Below are 22571 nucleotides of genomic sequence, written 5' to 3'. Positions count from 1 at the left end.
TATCTCCAGATTTGGTGATTTTTGCATTCAAAACCCTACTTAAATAAAAGTTTATAATTATTATCAGCAAAATGAAGTAAAATTATTCATTGTGCAGTAAAATGTTCCCTGTCAGGGTTTTAGTGTTATATGTATGTATATATATATATAATGTATGTATGTAAAGCTACATAACATGAAAATACTACTAAAACAGCACAAGTACCTTACATTTCTACTTAAGTAGCCTACAGTTCTTGAGTAAATGTAATTGATTACATTTTTGACTGAACCTAACCATTTAACAAATCATGATGGAAGTAGAATTAATTTTTTGTCCTACTGTCCCAGGGATCCACTGGTTTTCTTTAATGTCCATATAGTATTAAAATAAATGTTACATTCATTTAATCAAAGGTATGTTTCTGTTCTGCTGTTACATTCTCATACCATATATCAAAGGATCCCAAGAATAGAAGAAATAATGCATAAAAAATGAAAATTGATTAATATATGTCATGTATGTAAAAGTTGAGCAACGTTTTTACAGAAGTACCAGAGACTGCATGCTGACTTTACATTTCCTGGTGGTCGATAGAGGGCGCTACAGACAAATACAATCAGCTTCACAACTTCTTTGCACCTGTGGAGAAAGAAAACGTCCCTTTCAGCCGAGAAAACACGAAAGTTGTCGACGTGACTCGAGGGCGTGCACGACGGTTTAAGACGTCATTAAACCCGGAACCTCAAATATACATAAAAATAAAAGTCGTGAAAATAAAAACCGTGACCTGTTGCCTACTTTCATTATAAGGGTTATACATTTCACCCAATGTTATTATGCAGTGGTGGAAGAATTATTCAAATCTTTTAAAAAGTAAGAATTCTGTAGATATACTCTTACAATTACAAATTAAAATCCTGCATTCAAAATCTTACTTAAATATTCAAAAGTACTAGCATACAAATATACTTAACGTACTGAAAGTAAAAATACTCTTTGTGCAGAAAGGCCCATTTCAGAATCATATATATTATATAATTATATATATGATTATGTATATGTATCGATGTTGTAGGCTACATCACTGTAATGTTGCAGCATGTAGCTCATTGTAATTACTTTATATACTGATGGGTAGCTTAACCACACATCATCATTTATTTGTCCTTTTATATAGCATTAGTATTGTAGCATTAGATTGGAAATACGCAAGGAAAGTACAAGTATGTTAAAACAATACTAAATTACAATACTTGAGTAAATGTACTTGGTTACTTTCCTCTTCTGACAAAAAGCCATCACAAGTCTATTAATACATGTATCGACAAAACACTTACAATTGCTTGATCTACTAAAGAGTGAGCTCAATAAGACTTTTATTTTTTAAATATAACCGGAAACAGCGTTTTCTTAGAAGTGTAGGCTGAGCTTTACTTAACTGAGGGGTTGGTTTATATTCTAGTTCTGTATGCCCGAATAAACATAAACATAAACATAAACATAGAGCCCAGTCGAGCTCAGCACTTTGAACATGGGGGAGAAAGAGGAGACCGTCGCGCTCAAACGGTAAGACACACAGCTAATGTTTTATACCGAGTTGTCTCGTGCCGTGTTGTGTGAGCTGTAACTTTCCGAGTCGCAATGAGCCATTACAAACACACACACACACACAGGCTGTGCATTATGGTGACGGTGACCTCATGGCGGTATTTAAATACGATTTACTTTTTTAAATGTTTATTAATGTCGCAGCTCCGACACATGTACTAGTGTCTCTGCACCAAATACTGGTTTTGAGCGAAATCATGACATTAACCTAAAAATTATACTTAAGTGCTATTGTGAGCTACTTTTACTTTACATTTATGCTACTTTATACCCACCAATACACGACAGTTACTGGTTACTTTCTATATTCAGATTGATAATACATTATATAATCAACAAATACATTATGATGTGATATTATAGATCATGATAAAACACACTAAAGTAGTTACATATATCCCCACCTTCACCAGCTGCAACATTACAGTGATGAACATATTAATGCATCAATAATTACATTATAATAAACATTCTTATAAAATGGGCCATTCTGCATAAGGAGTACTTTTACCTTTAGTTCTTTAAGTATGTTTTGATGCTAATACTTTTGTTCTTTTACTTAGTTAAGGCTTTGAATGCAGGACTTTTACTCACACTGTGGTATTGCTACTTTTACTTAAGTCAAAGATCTGAATACTTCTTTCCATGCTGGAGATAGTTTTTTTAAAGACACATGATCCTTTATAAACAGGTGGTTGTGGTTTATTTGTGCTCCTCACTGTTGAGCTCATAGTGTATTTGAAATCATTTCAGGAATGTTGTTATGGTATTCTTGTAACATCCCGGCAGTATTTGACTGGGATATCTGTATAGTGTCCCTTGTTGTTATTATAGTTGGTCAGAAGTCCACAGCAGCCTCTGTTCATTAATGTAATCACATAGTTTGCTTCATGAATTCTCCTATTTCATGTTGTTTATTTTTGATTGTGTCCAGCAGACACATTTTGATAGCTGGAGGGAGTTCATGTTCATGTGTTGACTGGTGTCTTGTGACTTTGTGTTTTAATCTTTGTTAATAAAATGGCATATAATTAAAAAAGGAAACCTTACTCACTTGAAAAGTTTAAATTTGAGTGAGAATATTAGTTCCTCTTAGCTCCCTGAGGATCTGTACTTATTAAATAGTTGAAGATGCAGCCGTGTGGTTTTAGGAAGGTTAATACTTTATATTCTAACTCACAGAATGTAAATGCATGTTCATTCTTGTTTGGCTTTATGTCTTGTGTGAACAAGAGTTTATGGTGGCCAGAGAGGACAAAGTTTTAAAATAGGAAGACTAAAGTTTATCTGTGAGGAAGCTACCCCCATGTTATAGTGATTACTTGCCTAAAAGTCTTAAGTTTTACGGTTTTCGTTCGATTCCTTGTGATCATTCGTGTTAATTATAATAATCTTATACTATATTACTGTTACTGTATTTTATTCTATTTAATTGTGTACTCGCCACTTTACTCTCTTGCTCTTTTGCTCTAACAACGTAAATTTCCCCGTCCTGGGACTAATAAAGGATTTCTGATTCTGATCATTTACAGTATAGATGTCTATATTTGGGTATACATTCGGGACTTAGAGCCATTTTAACCATAATCAGCAGTGTTTAATGAAAACACTGAAGTTGGAAATAGCTGTGTGAGACTTTTTCCTGTCCAACATGTGGGAGGGACGTCTGCAGAGGCACGACCTGAGAGGACGCCCTCAGCTGACCAAAGGGGTCAGTGCAGACTGAGACAGATTGTTGTTCTTGGGTCATATATGTTATTAATACATCAGAGAAAACCAAAGTTTATATTTGTTTGTATTTATCTTTGTAAAAATGTGGCTCAGACATCAGATTGATTTTAGGGCTGAAGCGATTAGTCTATTAATTGATCAACGCAAATAAAATTGCTGTTTCCAACTTCTCAAATGTGTTCTAAGTGTTATGTGTGTGCACTATTAGCCTGAACAACGTTCTCCAAGTAGTGTCCATCAGGGCTGCAAATAACGATTTTTTCATTATCGATTAGTCTGCCTATTATGTTCTCAATTTATCAATTAATCAGAAGGTAGTGAAAAGTGCCTGTCACAATTTCCCACAGCCCAAGGGGTCTTGTTTTGTTCGAACAATAATCCAAAACTCAAAAAAATATATTTACTTTATTATCAAATTAGACAAAGAAAAATAGCACATCCTCACAATAGACGCTGGAACTAGAAAATGTTTGACATTTTCTTGACATTTTGTGTGTAAGTGTCCAAAATCTCAATTCTAACGAAGTGAAAAGTTATTTGTGTATCCGCCCCATTATTTGGATATGCTCCGAAATGTAATGGCTTCTTCCTTGGCCCATTCTGCAGCAAAGGAAACCAGTGATTGTTTATAATGTTAATAAAGTTTATTTTTAAACCTAAACTTTTAATTTAAAGACACTGAATATCACAAAATATTGGCTGTTTGCTTACTGGGTCCAAAGTATATTGTCTTCAATGTCGTACAAAAGCCAGCATCAGTGGGACAAAACAGTCGAGGCCATGTGAGGTCGTGTGTGTGTAAGCAGCAGTAAACTGCATGCCGTCACACCCTCTTGAGTTTGCAAAACAAAAAGTCCCTGTAATTCACGACTCTTTGTTTTGAGGAACAGTGTGTTCCAACCCCAACAAGGCATAGCTTAATGCAGGGATGGGCAACTGGGGCCCTTGCCCTCGCCCTCACTTTGTGCGGCTCACGGGGATGTGAACCTTTCAGACAAATTGTAACATTTATTCACACTAATTCTATTCTATATATTATTGTATTTGTTTTTGTCTTTAATTGCTCCTGTATAGTTTCTATTTTTTATTCTATTCTTATTTTAGTTTGTTATATATGTCTTATTGTTTTTTTCACTATTATACTTTCTTTATTTCTCTGTATTGCTGTCCTTGTGCTGCTGCAACAACCTCATTTCTCCTCCCGGGATTAATAAAGGTTCACCGGATCTTGACTTACTTGTGTGTGTGAGGTCGTTTCAAGAGGAGCATAACATTCATGCTCTTTGCGTTCTGTGTATAAGTCCACCCACTGTCCAAAACACTGTGTTTGTGTGTGAAGAGAAATGAAATACAGGCGAAAGCCGTGCATGCTGATGGGATGGATGAAGATCGAGGGAAGAAAGGAGAGCGAGGGAGGGAGGGAGTATCTGGGCAGTCTCCCAGTAGCTGAAATAAATAACATTCTTTTCTCTTAAGTTTTGGACATTATCCCCTATTTTTGCCATCAGCTCTGTTCCCATGTTGGGAAAAAAACACCCAGGAATGTTCACAGAGCTGAACTCTCTGGTCACAATGAGTACTTAATGTCTCACCTACTTTTAAAAACACCAGAGAGTCAGAGGGACGTAGAGGGTCCAAGATTGTAAGACTCCAGTGAAAACTTCCAGACTTTAAATGAGACACAGACACACACATATTGATCACAGTTTGTGAAGAGTGTATTACTGTATGTATTTAAAGATTTTGCAGTTCAAGCAACTGATCCAGGACGCCTCCTTAACCTCTGCCCCTTCAAGAGTCTCAGCTTTCAGGTCATATCCAATGTATGCAATTCCAAGACTGCCCAGTATGCGGAAATCATTTTTAGAATAGGAGAAAATAACACATTTATTCTGCATGCAGAAACAGCATGGTTCTTTACTTCACCCTCGGACACCAGCATTCAAATCATTTTAGAGGTTAAAATGTTTCTAAAAAAGGACTGAGATATGTTCCTCTTGATTTTGTAATGCTCTTACAGCTCACTTTCTTTTCAATCTCAACACCCATCACAGTTGAGCTGAACTGGAAGGAACCTTTTTTGGGTTTATTGGTGCATTTCCGAGCTCTGAAAATCTCAAGGCCCTGTCACACAGTTCTGTATGAAACATGCCGGCGTATATGAAAATGTGCTCAAACTTTGTCAGAGTCCAAATACGTCCAACTTTTCCACAGCGGTGTTGTAGCTGACGTATACATAACGAATACATAACAAATTATTATACGTATGTCAAACATTGATAGCGTATCACTTACTTATTTAAAACGTATCAGAGCGTCTGGACAACGGAGCTGGGCAAAGTGCCATCTGGTTCACGTCATGCTGATGCTGGAGAACAGAATGTACTCTTGTTGCAGCCTCTCAGCATCCTCCATGCTCTCTGATGATGGGTTGATGTATTCATTCAAGACGATGCTGTGCTCAAAACATTTTCACGGCCTCAGCGTTCAACAACGCACCCCAGCGTAACACAGTGAGCTCTTAATGAATACTACTTATACCTTACCTTATATCTACGTACACCAGCGTAACACAGTGAGCTCTTAATGAATACTACTTATACCTTACCTTATATCAACGTACACCAGCGTAACACAGTGAGCTCTTAATGAATACTACTTATACCTTACCTTATATCTACGTACACCAGCGTAACACAGTGAGCTCTTAATGAATACTACTTATACCTTACCTTATATCTACGTACACCAGCGTAACACAGTGAGCTCTTAATGAATACTACTTATACCTTACCTTATATCTACGTACACCAGCGTAACACAGTGAGCTCTTAATGAATACTACTTATACCTTACCTTATATCTACGTACACCAGCGTAACACAGTGAGCTCTTAATGAACACTACTTATACCTTACCTTATATCAACGTACACCAGCGTAACACAGTGAGCTCTTAATGAATACTACTTATACCTTACTTTATATCAACGTACACCAGCGTAACACAGTGAGCTCTTAATGAATACTACTTATACCTTACCTTATATCAACGTACACCAGCGTAACACAGTGAGCTCTTAATGAACACTACTTATACCTTACCTTATATCAACGTACACCAGCGTAACACAGTGAGCTCTTAATGAATACTACTTATACCTTACCTTATATCAACATACACCAGCGTAACACAGTGAGCTCTTAATGAATACTACTTATACCTTACCTTATATCAACGTACACCAGCGTAACACAGTGAGCTCTTAATGAATACTACTTATACCTTACCTTATATCAACATACACCAGCGTAACACAGTGAGCTCTTAATGAATACTACTTATACCTTACCTTATATCTACGTACACCAGCGTAACACAGTGAGCTCTTAATGAATACTACTTATACCTTACCTTATATCAACGTACACCAGCGTAACACAGTGAGCTCTTAATGAATACTACTTATACCTTACCTTATATCTACGTACACCAGCGTAACACAGTGAGCTCTTAATGAATACTACTTATACCTTACCTTATATCAACGTACACCAGCGTAACACAGTGAGCTCTTAATGAATACTACTTATACCTTACCTTATATCTACGTACACCAGCGTAACACAGTGAGCTCTTAATGAATACTACTTATACCTTACCTTATATCAACGTACACCAGCGTAACACAGTGAGCTCTTAATGAATACTACTTATACCTTACCTTATATCAACGTACACCAGCGTAACACAGTGAGCTCTTAATGAATACTACTTATACCTTACCTTATATCTACGTACACCAGCGTAACACAGTGAGCTCTTAATGAATACTACTTATACCTTACCTTATATCAACGTACACCAGCGTAACACAGTGAGCTCTTAATGAATACTACTTATACCTTACCTTATATCAACATACACCAGCGTAACACAGTGAGCTCTTAATGAACACTACTTATACCTTACCTTATATCAACATACACCAGCGTAACACAGTGAGCTCTTAATGAATACTACTTATACCTTACCTTATATCTACGTACACCAGCGTAACACAGTGAGCTCTTAATGAATACTACTTATACCTTACCTTATATCAACGTACACCAGCGTAACACAGTGAGCTCTTAATGAATACTACTTATACCTTACCTTATATCAACGTACACCAGCGTAACACAGTGAGCTCTTAATGAATACTACTTATACCTTACCTTATATCAACATACACCAGCGTAACACAGTGAGCTCTTAATGAACACTACTTATACCTTACCTTATATCAACATACACCAGCGTAACACAGTGAGCTCTTAATGAATACTACTTATACCTTACCTTATATCAACGTACACCAGCGTAACACAGTGAGCTCTTAATGAACACTACTTATACCTTACCTTATATCTACGTACACCAGCGTAACACAGTGAGCTCTTAATGAATACTACTTATACCTTACCTTATATCTACGTACACCAGCGTAACACAGTGAGCTCTTAATGAACACTACTTATACCTTACCTTATATCAACGTACACCAGCGTAACACAGTGAGCTCTTAATGAATACTACTTATACCTTACCTTATATCAACGTACACCAGCGTAACACAGTGAGCTCTTAATGAATACTACTTATACCTTACCTTATATCAACGTACACCAGCGTAACACAGTGAGCTCTTAATGAATACTACTTATACCTTACCTTATATCTACGTACACCAGCGTAACACAGTGAGCTCTTAACGAATACTACTTATACCTTACCTTATATCTACGTACACCAGCGTAATACAGTGAGCTCTTAATGAATACTACTTATACCTTACCTTATATCTACGTACACCAGCGTAACACAGTGAGCTCTTAATGAATACTACTTATACCTTACCTTATATCTACGTACACCAGCGTAACACAGTGAGCTCTTAATGAATACTACTTATACCTTACCTTATATCTACGTACACCAGCGTAATACAGTGAGCTCTTAATGAATACTACTTATACCTTACCTTATATCTACGTACACCAGCGTAACACAGTGAGCTCTTAATGAACACTACTTATACCTTACTTTATATCAACGTACACCAGCGTAATACAGTGAGCTCTTAATGAATACTACTTATACCTTACTTTATATCTACGTACACCAGCGTAATACAGTGAGCTCTTAATGAATACTACTTATACCTTACCTTATATCAACGTACACCAGCGTAACACAGTGAGCTCTTAATGAACACTACTTATACCTTACCTTATATCTACGTACACCAGCGTAACACAGTGAGCTCTTAATGAATACTACTTATACCTTACCTTATATCTACGTACACCAGCGTAACACAGTGAGCTCTTAATGAATACTACTTATACCTTACCTTATATCAACGTACACCAGCGTAACACAGTGAGCTCTTAACAAATACTACTTATACCTTACCTTATATCTACGTACACCAGCGTAACACAGTGAGCTCTTAATGAATACTACTTATACCTTACCTTATATCAACGTACACCAGAGTAACACAGTGAGCTCTTAATGAATACTACTTATACCTTACCTTATATCAACGTACACCAGCGTAACACAGTGAGCTCTTAATGAACACTACTTATACCTTACCTTATATCAACGTACACCAGCGTAACACAGTGAGCTCTTAATGAATACTACTTATACCTTACCTTATATCAACGTACCCCAGCGTAACACAGTGAGCTCTTAATGAATACTACTTATACCTTACCTTATATCAACGTACACCAGCGTAACACAGTGAGCTCTTAATGAATACTACTTATACCTGTCTATCTCTTTCCTCCTCCTGTAGGACCAGTTCGGAGCAGAAGAAGCTGCGTTCTCGTGATGCGGCCAGATGTAGGCGGAGTCAGGAGACAGAGGTGTTTTATGACCTCGCCCACACTCTGCCGCTCCCCCGTAGAGTCTGCACCCACCTGGACAAATCTACCATCATGAGAGTGGCCCTCAGCTTCCTGCGGATGCACCTCCTCCTGCGACCCGGTAAGAAGAATGGTCGATCTCCAGATGGTCGTCCAGCCTGACAGAACCTGAACATTATAGTTTTCTCCGTTATGAGAAGTTATTAGATTTTTTGTTTTGTAATGATACGAATGACATTTAGAATACGTGACGTTTGTATTTTGGCACAAAAGGCTGTTTTTAATTTCACATGTTTTCAGCCACACTCGCAGCATAGTGTAGGGAAGGCAATGTCCATCTGTCGGTTGAAATTCCTCAACAACTAATAGATGTGATATCCTGTACAGACAGTCATAGTCCCCAGAGGATGAATCCTGCTGACTTTAACCTTACATCTAGTGACATTTACATTTGTGCAACACTTCGATTTGTTTTCACCTGCAGTTTTAATGTCATACCCATCAGCCTCAGCTGGTTTGTGTTGTCATTGTGAGCATGTTAGTACCAGAGCACTGCCCTTATATAGAGCTGCCAGCACAGCTGTCCACTCTTTCATTTCCTTTGTTTATTTATTAAGACAATACACATTAGTCAACATTTCTGTAAAAGTGTGAGCCAGCTGGCTAATTTTCAACTCCAGTCCTTTGGCAAGATGTTTTGAAACCAATGAGGGGGATGATTGACAGGAGCAACAGGAAACAGCAAAACATTAGTACAATGACACAGCAACAATATCCACTGTTGCAAGCAGCACGGAGTAACAAAACACAGTCAGGCTGTTCTGATTACAACCATAATGTTTTCATGTTAAAGTTTTCAGTCAGTAAAATAGTCAAATCCTGCACCGTCCATATAGAACACGCAGTTGTAAAACACAACCATATAAGATCCACATTGTTAATGTAATACGAGTGAATATGGCTAGTTAACAGTTAACAGCACGTTAGCCAATGATGAAAATAACAATGATAAAATGAGTTTTTATCTAATTTATTTTGTAGATAAAACATGTTTTCAGTAGCCAGGCCTTGAGACCTTGTGTGAAGGTACGGAAAGTCTTTCTCATTTCAGTTGCTATGTTCCACAGTTGAGAAGCCACATTGGCTGAAGGAGCTGGACACAGCTTGTAGATCTTTTGTCGTCTGAACTGCTCAATGAAAGCACTGCTGGACGCCATATTGAGATGTGAAACATTGGGCAGGGATCAGTGTCTTTAACGGTTATGTTTTTGCATGAACATTTGCATATCAGTTACTTGGAATTATTGATGAAAACATAATATTTCTCACATTCCTCCACAGTGAACAAAGAATCAAATAATTGGGGGCGGCGTTTAATGACAGCAAAACTCCCACACAATTCGTGCAGTAAAAACCAAGCATCATCACGGGATGATTGATTGACTTGGAAATAGTCTCTTGGCGGGCGAAGTGTTCCTTTAAAGTGGACATTAAACTTGTAATGGATGAGTTGGCTGGATGATGATTCATTTCTTTGCTCACTGAGAATTGAAATCTAATGACAATGGTAGTATCATCACTAAGGCTTAATGATAACAAGTGATGAATTTCAGGGCGGCAGGGTGGGTTTGAACTAAATTCTTAAAGTTGCAAACTCTTGTAACTTAAAGACCTTTAACATATCTCAACTGAAGAGGTGAGGAAGTGAAGGAGATGTATTTTGGTATTTGGTTGTGTATCTCAGTCTGATTGCTTGACTCCACCTCTTCTCTTACGCTCAGTATTTGGGGGTTTTCTTTCTTTCAGTGTGTTATTCCGGTGATGTGAGTCGGCCCAGTGCTGTTTAGTTCCCTCAGGTGTGAGAGCAGAGTTATGAAGTCATCAATAATAAAAGGACAGCGCTGAATTTTTATTACTCAGACGAAAAACATGAAAAATGCATCAGGATGTGGAAATGTGGTTCTGCTGACAGCTGTGTTCATACCTGAAATTGGATTCACTGGAGGACCAAGAACTAAACTAATGTTTTATATACTTTGAGTTCATTACAAGGTCAGAAAACATGACAGCAATATGGTATGTACAGTTAGGCAACAATTAGAAATGATCTTTGGTCCATGAAAATCCATGGTAATAATCACCTGGTTGTTTTTACAGCAGGTGAGAATCAGAGAGAGGAGTCTAAAGAGGAGGAAGAGGAGGAAGAGGAGGAAGAGGAGGAAGATCCTATGGATGCTCTCTATCCTCAGGCCCTGGCTGGATTCATCCTGGTGATGAGTGAAGAGGGAGACATGATCTACCTGACGGAGAACGTCAACAGACACGTCGGCATCACACAGGTCCAGCGTGAACACTGTTCAGCAACAAACATTTAACAAAAAGTTCAAACAACATTATATACACACAGATCAAATAGTATCCGATATGTTCACATATTTAGACATTTCCCCTCATTTGAAGCCTTCAGTTCCTCAGTCCTGTGTCTGCTCCAGCTGCTCTTCTGTGTGACTGTCTGCTGAGTCAGCATCAGCATTTCTCTTTACACCAGTGATTTCCCACCTGAGCAGCCAGAGGTAGTTTTCTCATGAGGCTCAGCAGTAAATGTGAGGAATCATCACTTTAACAACAAAGAAATAGACAATGATTAATTTCCCCGTCAGCCTCTTTTAGCTTAATTAAACTTGAAGCATTTCATTAGCTCCATTATTAAAATAACTATGTCTACATATTGTTTACACTTTACAGTTTACTACACTGGTTCTACATGACTCTTTTCCTTAATTGAGGTTGGAGCTGTTACTGTTCGCCTCTGGGACAGTACGTGACTTATTCTGAGTAACTGCAGCAGAGAGAGAAGCCATCCACTAAATCTATTTTAAGTTTATCATTGAAACACAAGCGTGTTATGATAAGTGCATTCAGAAATACAGAGTAATTACACTGTGGAGCTGTAATGATTGAATCCACAGTGATCAGATTGAGCATCGCCTGCCGATGATCTCATTAGATTAATTTACTACAATACATTGTTTTAAAAACAGTGATTCAGTACAGATGAATCTTCACACCAAATACATGATTTTACAATAAATGTGCGTAACATACATAGTAGTATCATGAATAGTATTTCAATTGAAGCTGATACTTTTAGTTTGTTACTGACAGTTGTTGTTGTTTGTTGTTTACAGCTGGAGCTGCTGGGTCAGAGTATTTATGACTTTGTTCATCCCTGTGATCAGGAGGAGCTCAGAGACCTGCTGACTTCACGTTCAGGTTAGACACACGTTTATTATTACAACATAAATCCTTAAAAACATGCCTTAGATTTCTTCTCGGGAACCAAACATGGCTTGTAACATAAAGCTTGGACCTGTGTTAACGTTTAACAAAGACACCCATGTTTTTTGTCCAGGAAAGTATTTGATCATATTTTGGTTGTGAGAAGAAGATTAGATGTTATCTCCAGCATCAGCATGCACTTAATCATACAATGATGTCCAGGAAACCAGTGTTAAGATATCATTCACTGTTTTTGGTAATAAAATGGCATCTAATGCCGAGGAGAGGAGGGTTCTTTTGTCCATAAGACCTCTAAGACTTTTGATCATTGTATGAAAATAGTTCAGACTTTATATGTTATTGTGCCTCAGGAGGTAGAGTGGTCGTCCACCACTCGGAGGTTTGGTGGTCGATCCCCGGTTTGCAAGAACCTAAACCCCAAATTGCTCCAGATGTGTGAATGTGTGTTTATAACTCCTGATGAGCAGGTGGCACCTTGTATGGCAGCCTCTGCCTCCAGTGTATGAATAATAATAATAATAATAATAATAATAATAATAATAATAATAATAATAATAATAATAGTAATAATAATAATAATAATAATAATAATAATAATAATAATAATAATAATAGTAATAATAATAATAATAATAATAATAATAATAATAATAATAATAATAATAATAAGCTTTATTTGTATAGAGCCTTTCATACAAGAGTTGCAGCCCAAAGTGCTTCACAGCAGAAACATAAAACATTAGTACAAGATTAGACATTTACAGTACAATAATAATCTAATACACAGTGTGGCTGTAAATGTGAAATAGCATTAAAAATCACATATATTTACACACCATGGTCCTCTCATCAAGCACTCAACTATCACTCCCGCCTATCATTACACATTACACTATAGACTATGGTGGTACATCAAGGCGTGCTACCCGAGCCGAAGGGACAAAGCAAGGGCCGTCGCCTCTCTTACCCGTAATCCTCCTGTGATACAACACTTTGCTGCCTTGTGTAACCCCACTGGACTCAATCTAGACCTCTCTGGGAGGATTTTCATCATTCATTAATCTTTACACTATCATCCAAGCTTCTCCTCGCACCTCTCAAAGGATTTATTTATTTTATATACACGTCAGGGCGGCGGCGGAGAGCCTCACTGAGGACTTTGTTCACTCAACTAGTTTCTCATTCTAACCATCAATTATTTATTGTAATAGCATTAAAAAATAGCATTAGTAAAATTGGAAAAGGCTAATAGTTAAGAGATAAAATAGCAGCTTTAATAAATAGATTAATTTAAATTAGTTTAAAATGGCATAAAGTAGCAGCATTAAAGATTGTATAAAATATCACCATTAAAAGGCTAAAGTAAAAATATATGTTTACTTTTGAAGATATTGAGCGAGCTTGCCTCCCTAATGTCTGCAGGTAAAGTGTTCCATAGCTTTGGTGTATAATTGCTAAAAGGATGCATCCCCGACTTTCTTTTGGATGTTTCTGGGAACATTTAATAAACCAGTAGTGGATGATCGTAATGTTCTTGGGGGCACATAGTTTATTAGAGAGTTGGCAGTGTAACTTCCATTTAGGGCTTTGTATACAAGAAGGAGGACCTTAGAGTAAATTCTAAAAGTTACTGGAAGCCAGTGTAGAGCAGCTAACGCTGCACTGATGTGGTCTCTCCTCTTGGTTCTGGTCAGCAGCCTCGCTGCAGCGTTTTGGATGAGCTGAAGTCTCTCCGTTGTTTTTTTTGGAAGGCCGGTAAAGAGTGCATCACAGTAATCGAGTCGGCTTGAGATAAAAGCATGAATTAGTTTTTCAGCATCCGTTTGATTTATAAATTGTCTGATTTGAGCTATATTTCTAAGGTAGAAGAATGATGTTTGTGTCACCTTGTTTATGTGGGAATTTAAAGCTTAGATCTGAGTCTATGATAACACCAAGACTTGTAACTTCAGGTTTAATCAAAGGAGTAAGTTTCCCCATGTTATTCAGCATCATCTCTCTGTTTGTTACAGGACCTACTAGTAGGATTTCAGTTTTGTTCTCATTTAATTTTAAGAAATTATTGCTCATCCATTTATTTATTGCTGACAGACAGGTGGTGATGGAGTTAACAGCTGTAGTATCATTTGGTTCAGCAGAGATGTACAGCTGTGTGTCATCTGCGTAGCTATGGAAGCACACATTGTGTTCTCTAATGATGTCCCCCAGTGGTAGCATGTATAGGGAGAACAGTAATGGACCGAGGCAGCTCCCTTGTGGAACTCCAAAGTGGCCATCATGCTTCTCTGACACATGATCTCCAAGCCTGACAAAATACTTTCTCCCTTTGATATATGTTCTGAACCAGTTTAATACACAGTCAGAGAGACCAACCAGTTTTTCTAGACGATTAATTAGGATGTCATGGTCGATCGGGTCAACTGCTGCGCTCAGGTCTAGCAGGATAAGAATTGAGACCTTGTTTGTGTCAGAGTTTAGTCTGAGGTCACTAATTAGTCAGAGCAGTTTCGGTGCTGTGGCATGCTCTGAAGCCTGATTGAAATTCCTCCAGGATGTTGTTTTCTTTATTTGGACCGAGACTATTTGTTCTAGTATTTTGCTGATGAATGGAAGGTTAGATAATAAGCTCAGTTAATGTGTGTGTGGATGGGTAAATGCGGACATGTGTTGTAAAAGCACTTTAAGTGGTCGCAAAGACTAAAAGCGCTTTATAAATGCACTCCATTTACCATTTGTGATAAACGTATGTGAGCTGGCTGCTTCAGCTTTGTAATGTTGCTTTTAGGTCTGCAGAAGAAAGGGTTGGCAGAACAGCCGAGTGAGAGGAACTTCTTCCTGCGAATGAAGAACACGCTGACCAGCAGGGGGCGCACTGTCAACATCAAGTCTGCTGTCTGGAAGGTTCAGTGTTACCAAAAACTGTATATAAAATCACACACTTGTCTCAGTGTCCAGCTGAGAACAGCTACTCACACAAACACACAAACACACTCGTGCACCTGCTACACAGCAACTTCTGTTAGTCATGCCTAATATAATAGTGGGGAGGAACATTTTCTTTACTTATAATAAAAAACTTCTAGAAGCATCTAATTCCTTCCAACGCAAAGCTGCAGACGGAAGCTTTGGATTCAAGTATCAAACAAGGGAGTTCCCATCTTTAACCTGGGAAAATTAGATGTTCTATTAACTGTAGAATATAATTAAGGCAGTGGCGGTCATGCTTTGCAGAGCGACACAGCTTGATTATTTTACTATTAGGCCTCTGCATTGAATGGACTTTGTGCAGTTTGGGAAAATATGTAGGATTGAGATATTGACCTAAACTGCTAAATATATATAATTATTTTAAAATCTTGGGGAAAGGTTTTGCCCCTAAATCACATTCTGAGATTCCCTGCCATTTTTGACCTCTGCCCTTAATTTCTGACGCTGACTTTGTGAAGAATAAACCTTTTTAACAGCAGAACATTTGAAATGTTAAGGAGGGCTGCATTCCACTGAGGGGAGTTCCTGGTATTGTGCACGCTGGCTCGCTGGAACATCTTACAAACTGTCTGCTGTAAAAAGGTCCATGGTCAGCCTGAAAGACTTGACTTGCATTTTGACTGAAGACTTGTGACTGGACTTGATGACTTCAAAGATACTTTGAGATGTGTCCGGGGTACATTGTATTATCTAGATAAAGTTCTTGTGCGGTTGTCAGTGTTAAGACGACATTAAGCATGGCTACTTTTGTTTTGTTTGTTTTTAATAAAACATGTTTTATTCTCAGTACATGAAGGTATCAATAAAAGCATTATGTTGGGATTTGCTCTGAAATGGGATGTAAAACTTGAAACAATACTCCTCCATGTTGAATGAATCTTCCCTTTGTTGCTGCAGGTCCTCCACTGCACAGGTCACATCCGTCAGTTGTCGCCCCCTGCAGGCCGAGTGATGACTCTGCTGTGTGAACCTGTCCCTCACCCGTCCTGCGTGGAGCTCCCTCTGGACACCTGCACCTTCCTCACCCGCCACAGCATGGACCTGCGCTTCACACACTGCGAGGGCAGGTAGGATGAACGTGACCCTGACCTTTGACCTCCGTGTGGATGGGAGGCTTGAGAAAAGACAGGTTCTCCTTTTGGAGGAAAAAATAAATCACATCTCAGACAGAAAGAAGAGACAGAAGAATATCTCTGAACATTTTCATCATTTTAATTCTGTTGTTTTTTCTTCCATCTCGCTGTTTCCAGGGTGACAGAGTTGGTGGGATACAAACCTGAAGATCTGATTGGCCGCTCAGCCTATGAGTTTTATCACGCGCTCGACTCTGATCACGTCAACAAGAGCCTGCACACGTGTGAGTTTCAATGCGTGTGTACCGAGGAAAATAACATACTGTACATGTAAATACATTACAATCAAATCTAACAGTGATTTTAAACAACGCTGTAAAGTTTCACTCGTGTCAACCTGGCTTCAATATACCTGTATACCATACAACTACCTGAGCACACTATTATTAGTGTATAAACATGTAGACATACTTTTGAAACACAACATTTATCGTTGCAGTTTTTTCCCGTCACTTTGGTAGAACATTTTCTAATCATCCTGAAAGGATTGTAGGTCATTGAAGCCCACAGAGGAATGTTTAACTTCTTTATTTGAGACAAAGCAGACAGAGAATGCAGCACGTACAGGAGCATTATTCTGTCAATGCTCGAGACTTCTGGTCCTTGTGTCCATCCTTTAGAAGACAGTCTTTGTTTATGTTTGGTGTAGTGCTGTCCAAAGGTCAGGTGAGCACCAGACATTACCGTTTCCTGGCCAACAGCGGCGGCTTTGTCTGGGCGGAGACTCAGGCGACCGTCCTCTACAGCAGCAAGACGTCACAGCCCGAGGCCGTCATCTGCCTCAACTTCATACTCAGGTATTTCAAAAGCAGCGAGCTATCGATCAGACGGGAGTAACTTCATCCAACATTTAGCCTCGCATTGACCATATAACCTTTTCTTCTATTCACTTGTTCTTTACTGTGGATTTAATGGTTTAATGCTGTTCTGTGTCTATTTGTGTATTTACATTGACTTTTTCATTATTTGAGCCTCTTTATTTGTGTACTGTTATTCTTTATTTCATTATTTTCCCTTTTCTTCTTGTTTATAGATCTAGATCTATTTATAGATTTCATTATTAATTAACTTTTATTTATTTGATTTTCCTGCTGCTGAAAGGCATTCCCTTTATGAGCTGCAATTTAGTTTTTCATTATCTAAATAAAGAATAAAGTCTGGACAGAGTCAGTATGTTAGGTTTGTAACAGAAGACGTGGAAAAGGATGTAGTGTAGCGTTGCATAATAGATGCAGTGAATTACAAACTCATTAGTGACCAAAAACACCAACTTTATTCACTCTTTATTTCCTTCTCCATCCGCTCCTCTCTCTCTTCTTCGCCTCGTCTTCTTCTTCTACAGTGCCGTGGAGCAGCCAGACGTGGTTTTCTCCGTGGAGCAGGTCCGCTGTGGCCGGCTGCCTGAAGCTGAACCACACTCACCAGCAGTTGCACCAGAGGATTGTGGGACTTCTGACATCAGCGACAGTGAGCGTCTCTGCAGCTCCAGTCAGTCTGAGGACGCCGGTTTGAATCCCAGCAGCGCTGCAGAGCTCTTCTTCAAAGTGAAGGAGATTGTGGAGGAGCTTTTCCAGCCCTCTCCGGAGGCCGATGGCGTCATTGTCCCGCTGACAGGAGGTGAGACGGACCGAAGACATTTAGATTTACTCAAGCCCCAGTGATGAAGTGTTTTATTAGTTTATCTGAGACGTAGCATCTTGTATAATGTTACACTTTCTTACTCATTCAAGTTGTACTTCAGTCAGCAGCACGGTGTCTGCTGTTAGAACAAAACAAGACTAAGAGTCTACTAGGCCTGTGCAAAGTAGTTCAGAGCTTCATTCATAACGTTGACCTTCAAATTAATATTATTAATAACTTGTGAGCTGTGTGTGAGTCTCTCTCTGACACACATACAGCGAGCGCTGCGGCGCGTCCTCGTCTGTGTCTCAGTCCAAAAGATTGGAATCATTTCCCAAATTCACATGTTTTTATCTCATGAAATATTCTGCTTCAATCCATTTTCAATATAATATTTATTCATATCATTTCACACGAGGCTCATCTTTTGACTTTATTATCAAAGAGCTTCAGATGTACAAAGGTTGAGTTTTAAACTTATTAGTTCACTTCTATCTTCTCACACACTCGCACACACAGATTTTGTTGAGCTGTCGTTCTCCAGTCTCTGCGGTGAAACCTCGCTGCCAGAGCACCCTCAGGACCTGTGCACTCCCCAGCTGAGACAGCTCCTCTCACCCATCTTCAGCCCCATCACTCCACCTTCCTCATCATCACCAGTCTCCTCACCTGATTTTCAACTGGTAAATATGAGCCTTAAACCTTTTTTTAAACTCACATTCATTTAAATACATTTGGTGTATTGGATCCAAATGAAACTGAAGGTTTAGTCTCATCCTAATGGTTGTTTCTTTTCTGCGGATAAGGAGGTGATGGATCTGGACATGTTGGCTCCGTATATCTCTATGGACGATGACTTCCAGCTGACGGTGTTCAGCAGTTTGCCAGAGGAAGCCGACAAACCTCCGTCTGAACCCTCAACCGTCACAGGCCGCAGGAAACGGTACGACGGGCTCGCTCTGTGTGACTCTTATATGTGTCTGTGTAAAGCCTTTGATAATCAGTCCGACGTTTACAAAGCAGGACTGACGGATGAGAAGTGGAACTGCAGAAACCTGAACATGTTTCTTTGTGAGCAGCCATCATGACATTAGCTTGTCAAGTATTTCTCTCCAAAGTCAATGAAACAGTACAGTCAGAAAACATTGCTGCTACAATATGATTAGCTTTTATTCTACATGTAGCTGAGACCTTTTTTTTGTTTGCACAATAAAAGAAGCAGCAGAAACACAAAAGAGAATCAAGTTGTGGAGGTGAGGAAAGAAAACAAGCTCAGAGGCTTATAGAAGGAATTTCACCTCAATAAGCATTACAAGCAAATACAAGTCATGTAATCAACAAACGTAAACACACAAACAATTATAGAATCTAAAAGTAGAAACATAAAGAAATGTATCGAGAGTCCTTGTGTTCACTCTTTACGTGAAAGAGAATTCCAGTCAGATGTGATGAGTGATGACAGTTAGCTTCATCAGACACCAGTGAGGACTTAAATGTTTAAATGTGCGGCTTGTCTCGTATTTTTGTTATGTACATCAGTTTGGCTGATTCTGTAAAGGCACAGGTAGAGAAGCACGCTGATGCAAAATGTTCTAAATGTAAATACAGGTTTGATATGTACATTTGTTAAAGATGTGTAGAATATTGAGCAGACTGAGTGTCCTGCTGCTAAATGTGGCAATTCTGCTAAACTCCTTTTGTAAAGTATAAAGCTTACGAAGGTGAGTGGGATAAGTAGCTCCACAAATTATATTGCAGTGTGAAGTGAGGAGAGATTAGGCTGTAACACAGAGTTAATAAACACTTCTGATTAATTAAAAATGAAGTCGACTTAACTACTCTCAGACTTTTACATCTAGTAAAATGTCTGAATGTAAAGTTTGTCCTGAGGGTGGCGCCACAGGAAAAAACATGTTGTTGGCTAACATTTTAAAAAAGTGCTAACTTTAGCCTCTTACCTGCTTAAATGCAGGTTGTAAATGCAGGTTTATAATGCAAATCTAAAAACTCAGCATGACAATATATGTTCCACATGGTTTCCAATCTCAACGTCTCTCTTTTAGGACTCATAACCCAGATGAGGAGATGCTGATGATTCAGGACAAGAGACAGAAACAAGAGCCTTCCTCAATAGAAGAGGAACTTCTTCTCCTGGTGAGTGGAAGGAAAACAAATATCCAGCAGCTTCAAGACATTTACAAAGTGCTTTAGAGAATGAAAGGACCGGAACCTCAAGAACGTTCCACCTTATTTAATATTGATTCAACATTTACCTGGAACAAGTGAAACGTTCAAAGCAAAGATCTGCAGGAAGATCATTTGACATGATAGAAGACATTTGTAAGTCTGACCTTTTTTGAGTTGGATGAGGAGAACACAGTTGAGACCGTCAAATGAAACGACAATCCCCGTTAGTTTTCTTTGAGCTTTGAAATCCCACAGATCTCAGGCTGATCACCACACAGACGCTCGTATAATATATACGAGCGTCTGTGTGGTGATCAGCCTGAGATCTGTGGGATTTCACTGCAAACAGATACACACATATATATATATATATATATATATATATATATATATATAGGGCTTCAAATTCACAGAATGATTCACCCCAATAAATGAAAATTGTTCAAGATGTTTGATTTTATTAAATTAAGCATTGACTTGTTGTTTAGGCTTCTGCTGCTTCCTCTGTAAATGTTTTATACTCCGTCTTCAGAGCTGTCTGGAGGAAACCAACCAATCAGATTTGTTCCTGGAGCTGGCTCCTGCAGGGCGGAGTCAGCTGCTCACAGACAGAGACCCGATTTTAGGAGCCATACAGGGACTGTGTGATACTGCTGGTAAGATTATCTCACACACACACACACACACAGACGCTTGTTAGCCCAGCAGTGTTTTACATGTTAGCTATTGAGTGAAAGTATTGAAATAGAATAGTGAATATAAATATAATGCACACATTTCATGTCACATTCAGGAGGCACTGTGTACTACATTATTAAACTTTCATCTCGTACTATACAATTACTTTTCTATGACATACTATTTAAAAACATTTCTTTATGACTTTTAATGACTTTCTAATGACATATGCGATGACACTTTTTATGACACACTGTACTAACCTTTTTAAATGCTATACATTTGTATGTATGAAATATGCATCTCTTATCTTGACTTAGATCTCAGTCAGTATTTATGAAAGCTGTTGACCAGGCAGATTAAAGGTTATGTGATTGTATTTACCTGTGAGCCAGAACACTTCTGGAGGTGGTCCGATCATACTGTGAATTTACGCCTATTATTACTAATACATATTTCCTAATCCAGATGGCATGTTAAAATCTGGTTTAAATGAGATGTTTGTGTCTCTCTCTTCCAGCTGTGATGAGGGACACATCCACACCTCGTCCCACTGACCTGTCGCCGCCGCTCTCGCCTATGACTTGAGTCAACGCAGGACACGGATATAGACTCACACGCTGCGTAACCATGCTGTTACCAAACCAGCACAGTCACAAACCACGCTGCAGTTTGCAGTTTTTTTCAGTTTGTGTTTTCTTCCAAGTCACACCGACAAACAGGTGTGAATATCAGTGGCATATACTTATACACTGAACTCTTATTACTGTGTTACCTAGAGGACAATCGTCTCCATATTACTCTTGGTGTTTATTTTAATCTTCAGGTGGGAGGGGTTTACCGCGTCGAACACTACAGGCTAACGTTAGACATCAATCACAGAAACGTTTAGTAACATTTCAGACACATCGCTATGACTGAAATGTCTCCTGTGTTATCAAAGGGGACTAGAACTAACTAAATAAATAGAATGCAGTTTGATTGATTTGGATAAACTTGCAGTACAAACAGTAGCGTCGGTTGTTTATGCATCCATTAAGAATGTCATTAAAATACTAGTTTTAATTGTCAATGTAAGTTTGATTTTATAACACGTATACATACGAGATGTAACAAGAGTAGATTTGTATTTTTCAGCGGCAGTGTTGAGTGAAACATTGTGATGCTTCTGTTATTTTATGAACTGCAGACTATTGGTCCTCATTCAGTGTAAAATGTCCATTTCTGTTTATTTCTAAAAAGTTCTCTGTGCCTTTTTTATCATCCAGTGAAAGACGAATGAAATATGCTTTCTATCATTTTTACAGTTTTTATCCCGTTTGCATTCTTAAGCTAAATAAAGCTGGTGAAGCAGAAGCTGCCGTGTGGTCTGTGTGCAGAGCTGAAGCCTGGATCAGGGCGGAGCGGCTCCATCTGTAC

General features: G+C 38.6%; 1 protein-coding gene across 1 annotated transcript; it reads left to right on the top strand.

Annotated features, from left to right (window-relative positions):
- The first annotated feature begins 1398 nt into the window (after nt 1–1398).
- On the top strand, nt 1399–22508 carry hif1al (hypoxia inducible factor 1 subunit alpha, like). Its single transcript, XM_029446207.1, has 14 exons — nt 1399–1549; nt 9177–9367; nt 11404–11585; nt 12435–12519; nt 15332–15447; nt 16432–16601; nt 16785–16891; nt 17317–17464; nt 18010–18284; nt 18807–18970; nt 19094–19230; nt 20351–20441; nt 21007–21130; nt 21673–22508. The coding sequence occupies exons 1-14, from the start codon at nt 1515–1517 to the stop codon at nt 21738–21740; spliced, it is 1893 nt and encodes a 630-aa protein (XP_029302067.1). The 5' UTR covers nt 1399–1514; the 3' UTR covers nt 21741–22508.
- Nucleotides 22509–22571: the final 63 nt, after the last annotated feature.

This window comes from Cottoperca gobio, chromosome 13 (assembly GCF_900634415.1).
Source record: "Cottoperca gobio chromosome 13, fCotGob3.1, whole genome shotgun sequence".
NCBI lineage: Eukaryota > Metazoa > Chordata > Actinopteri > Perciformes > Bovichtidae > Cottoperca > Cottoperca gobio.
Note: the sequence above shows the minus strand (reverse complement) of the source record. Positions and strands in the feature narration are given on the sequence as shown.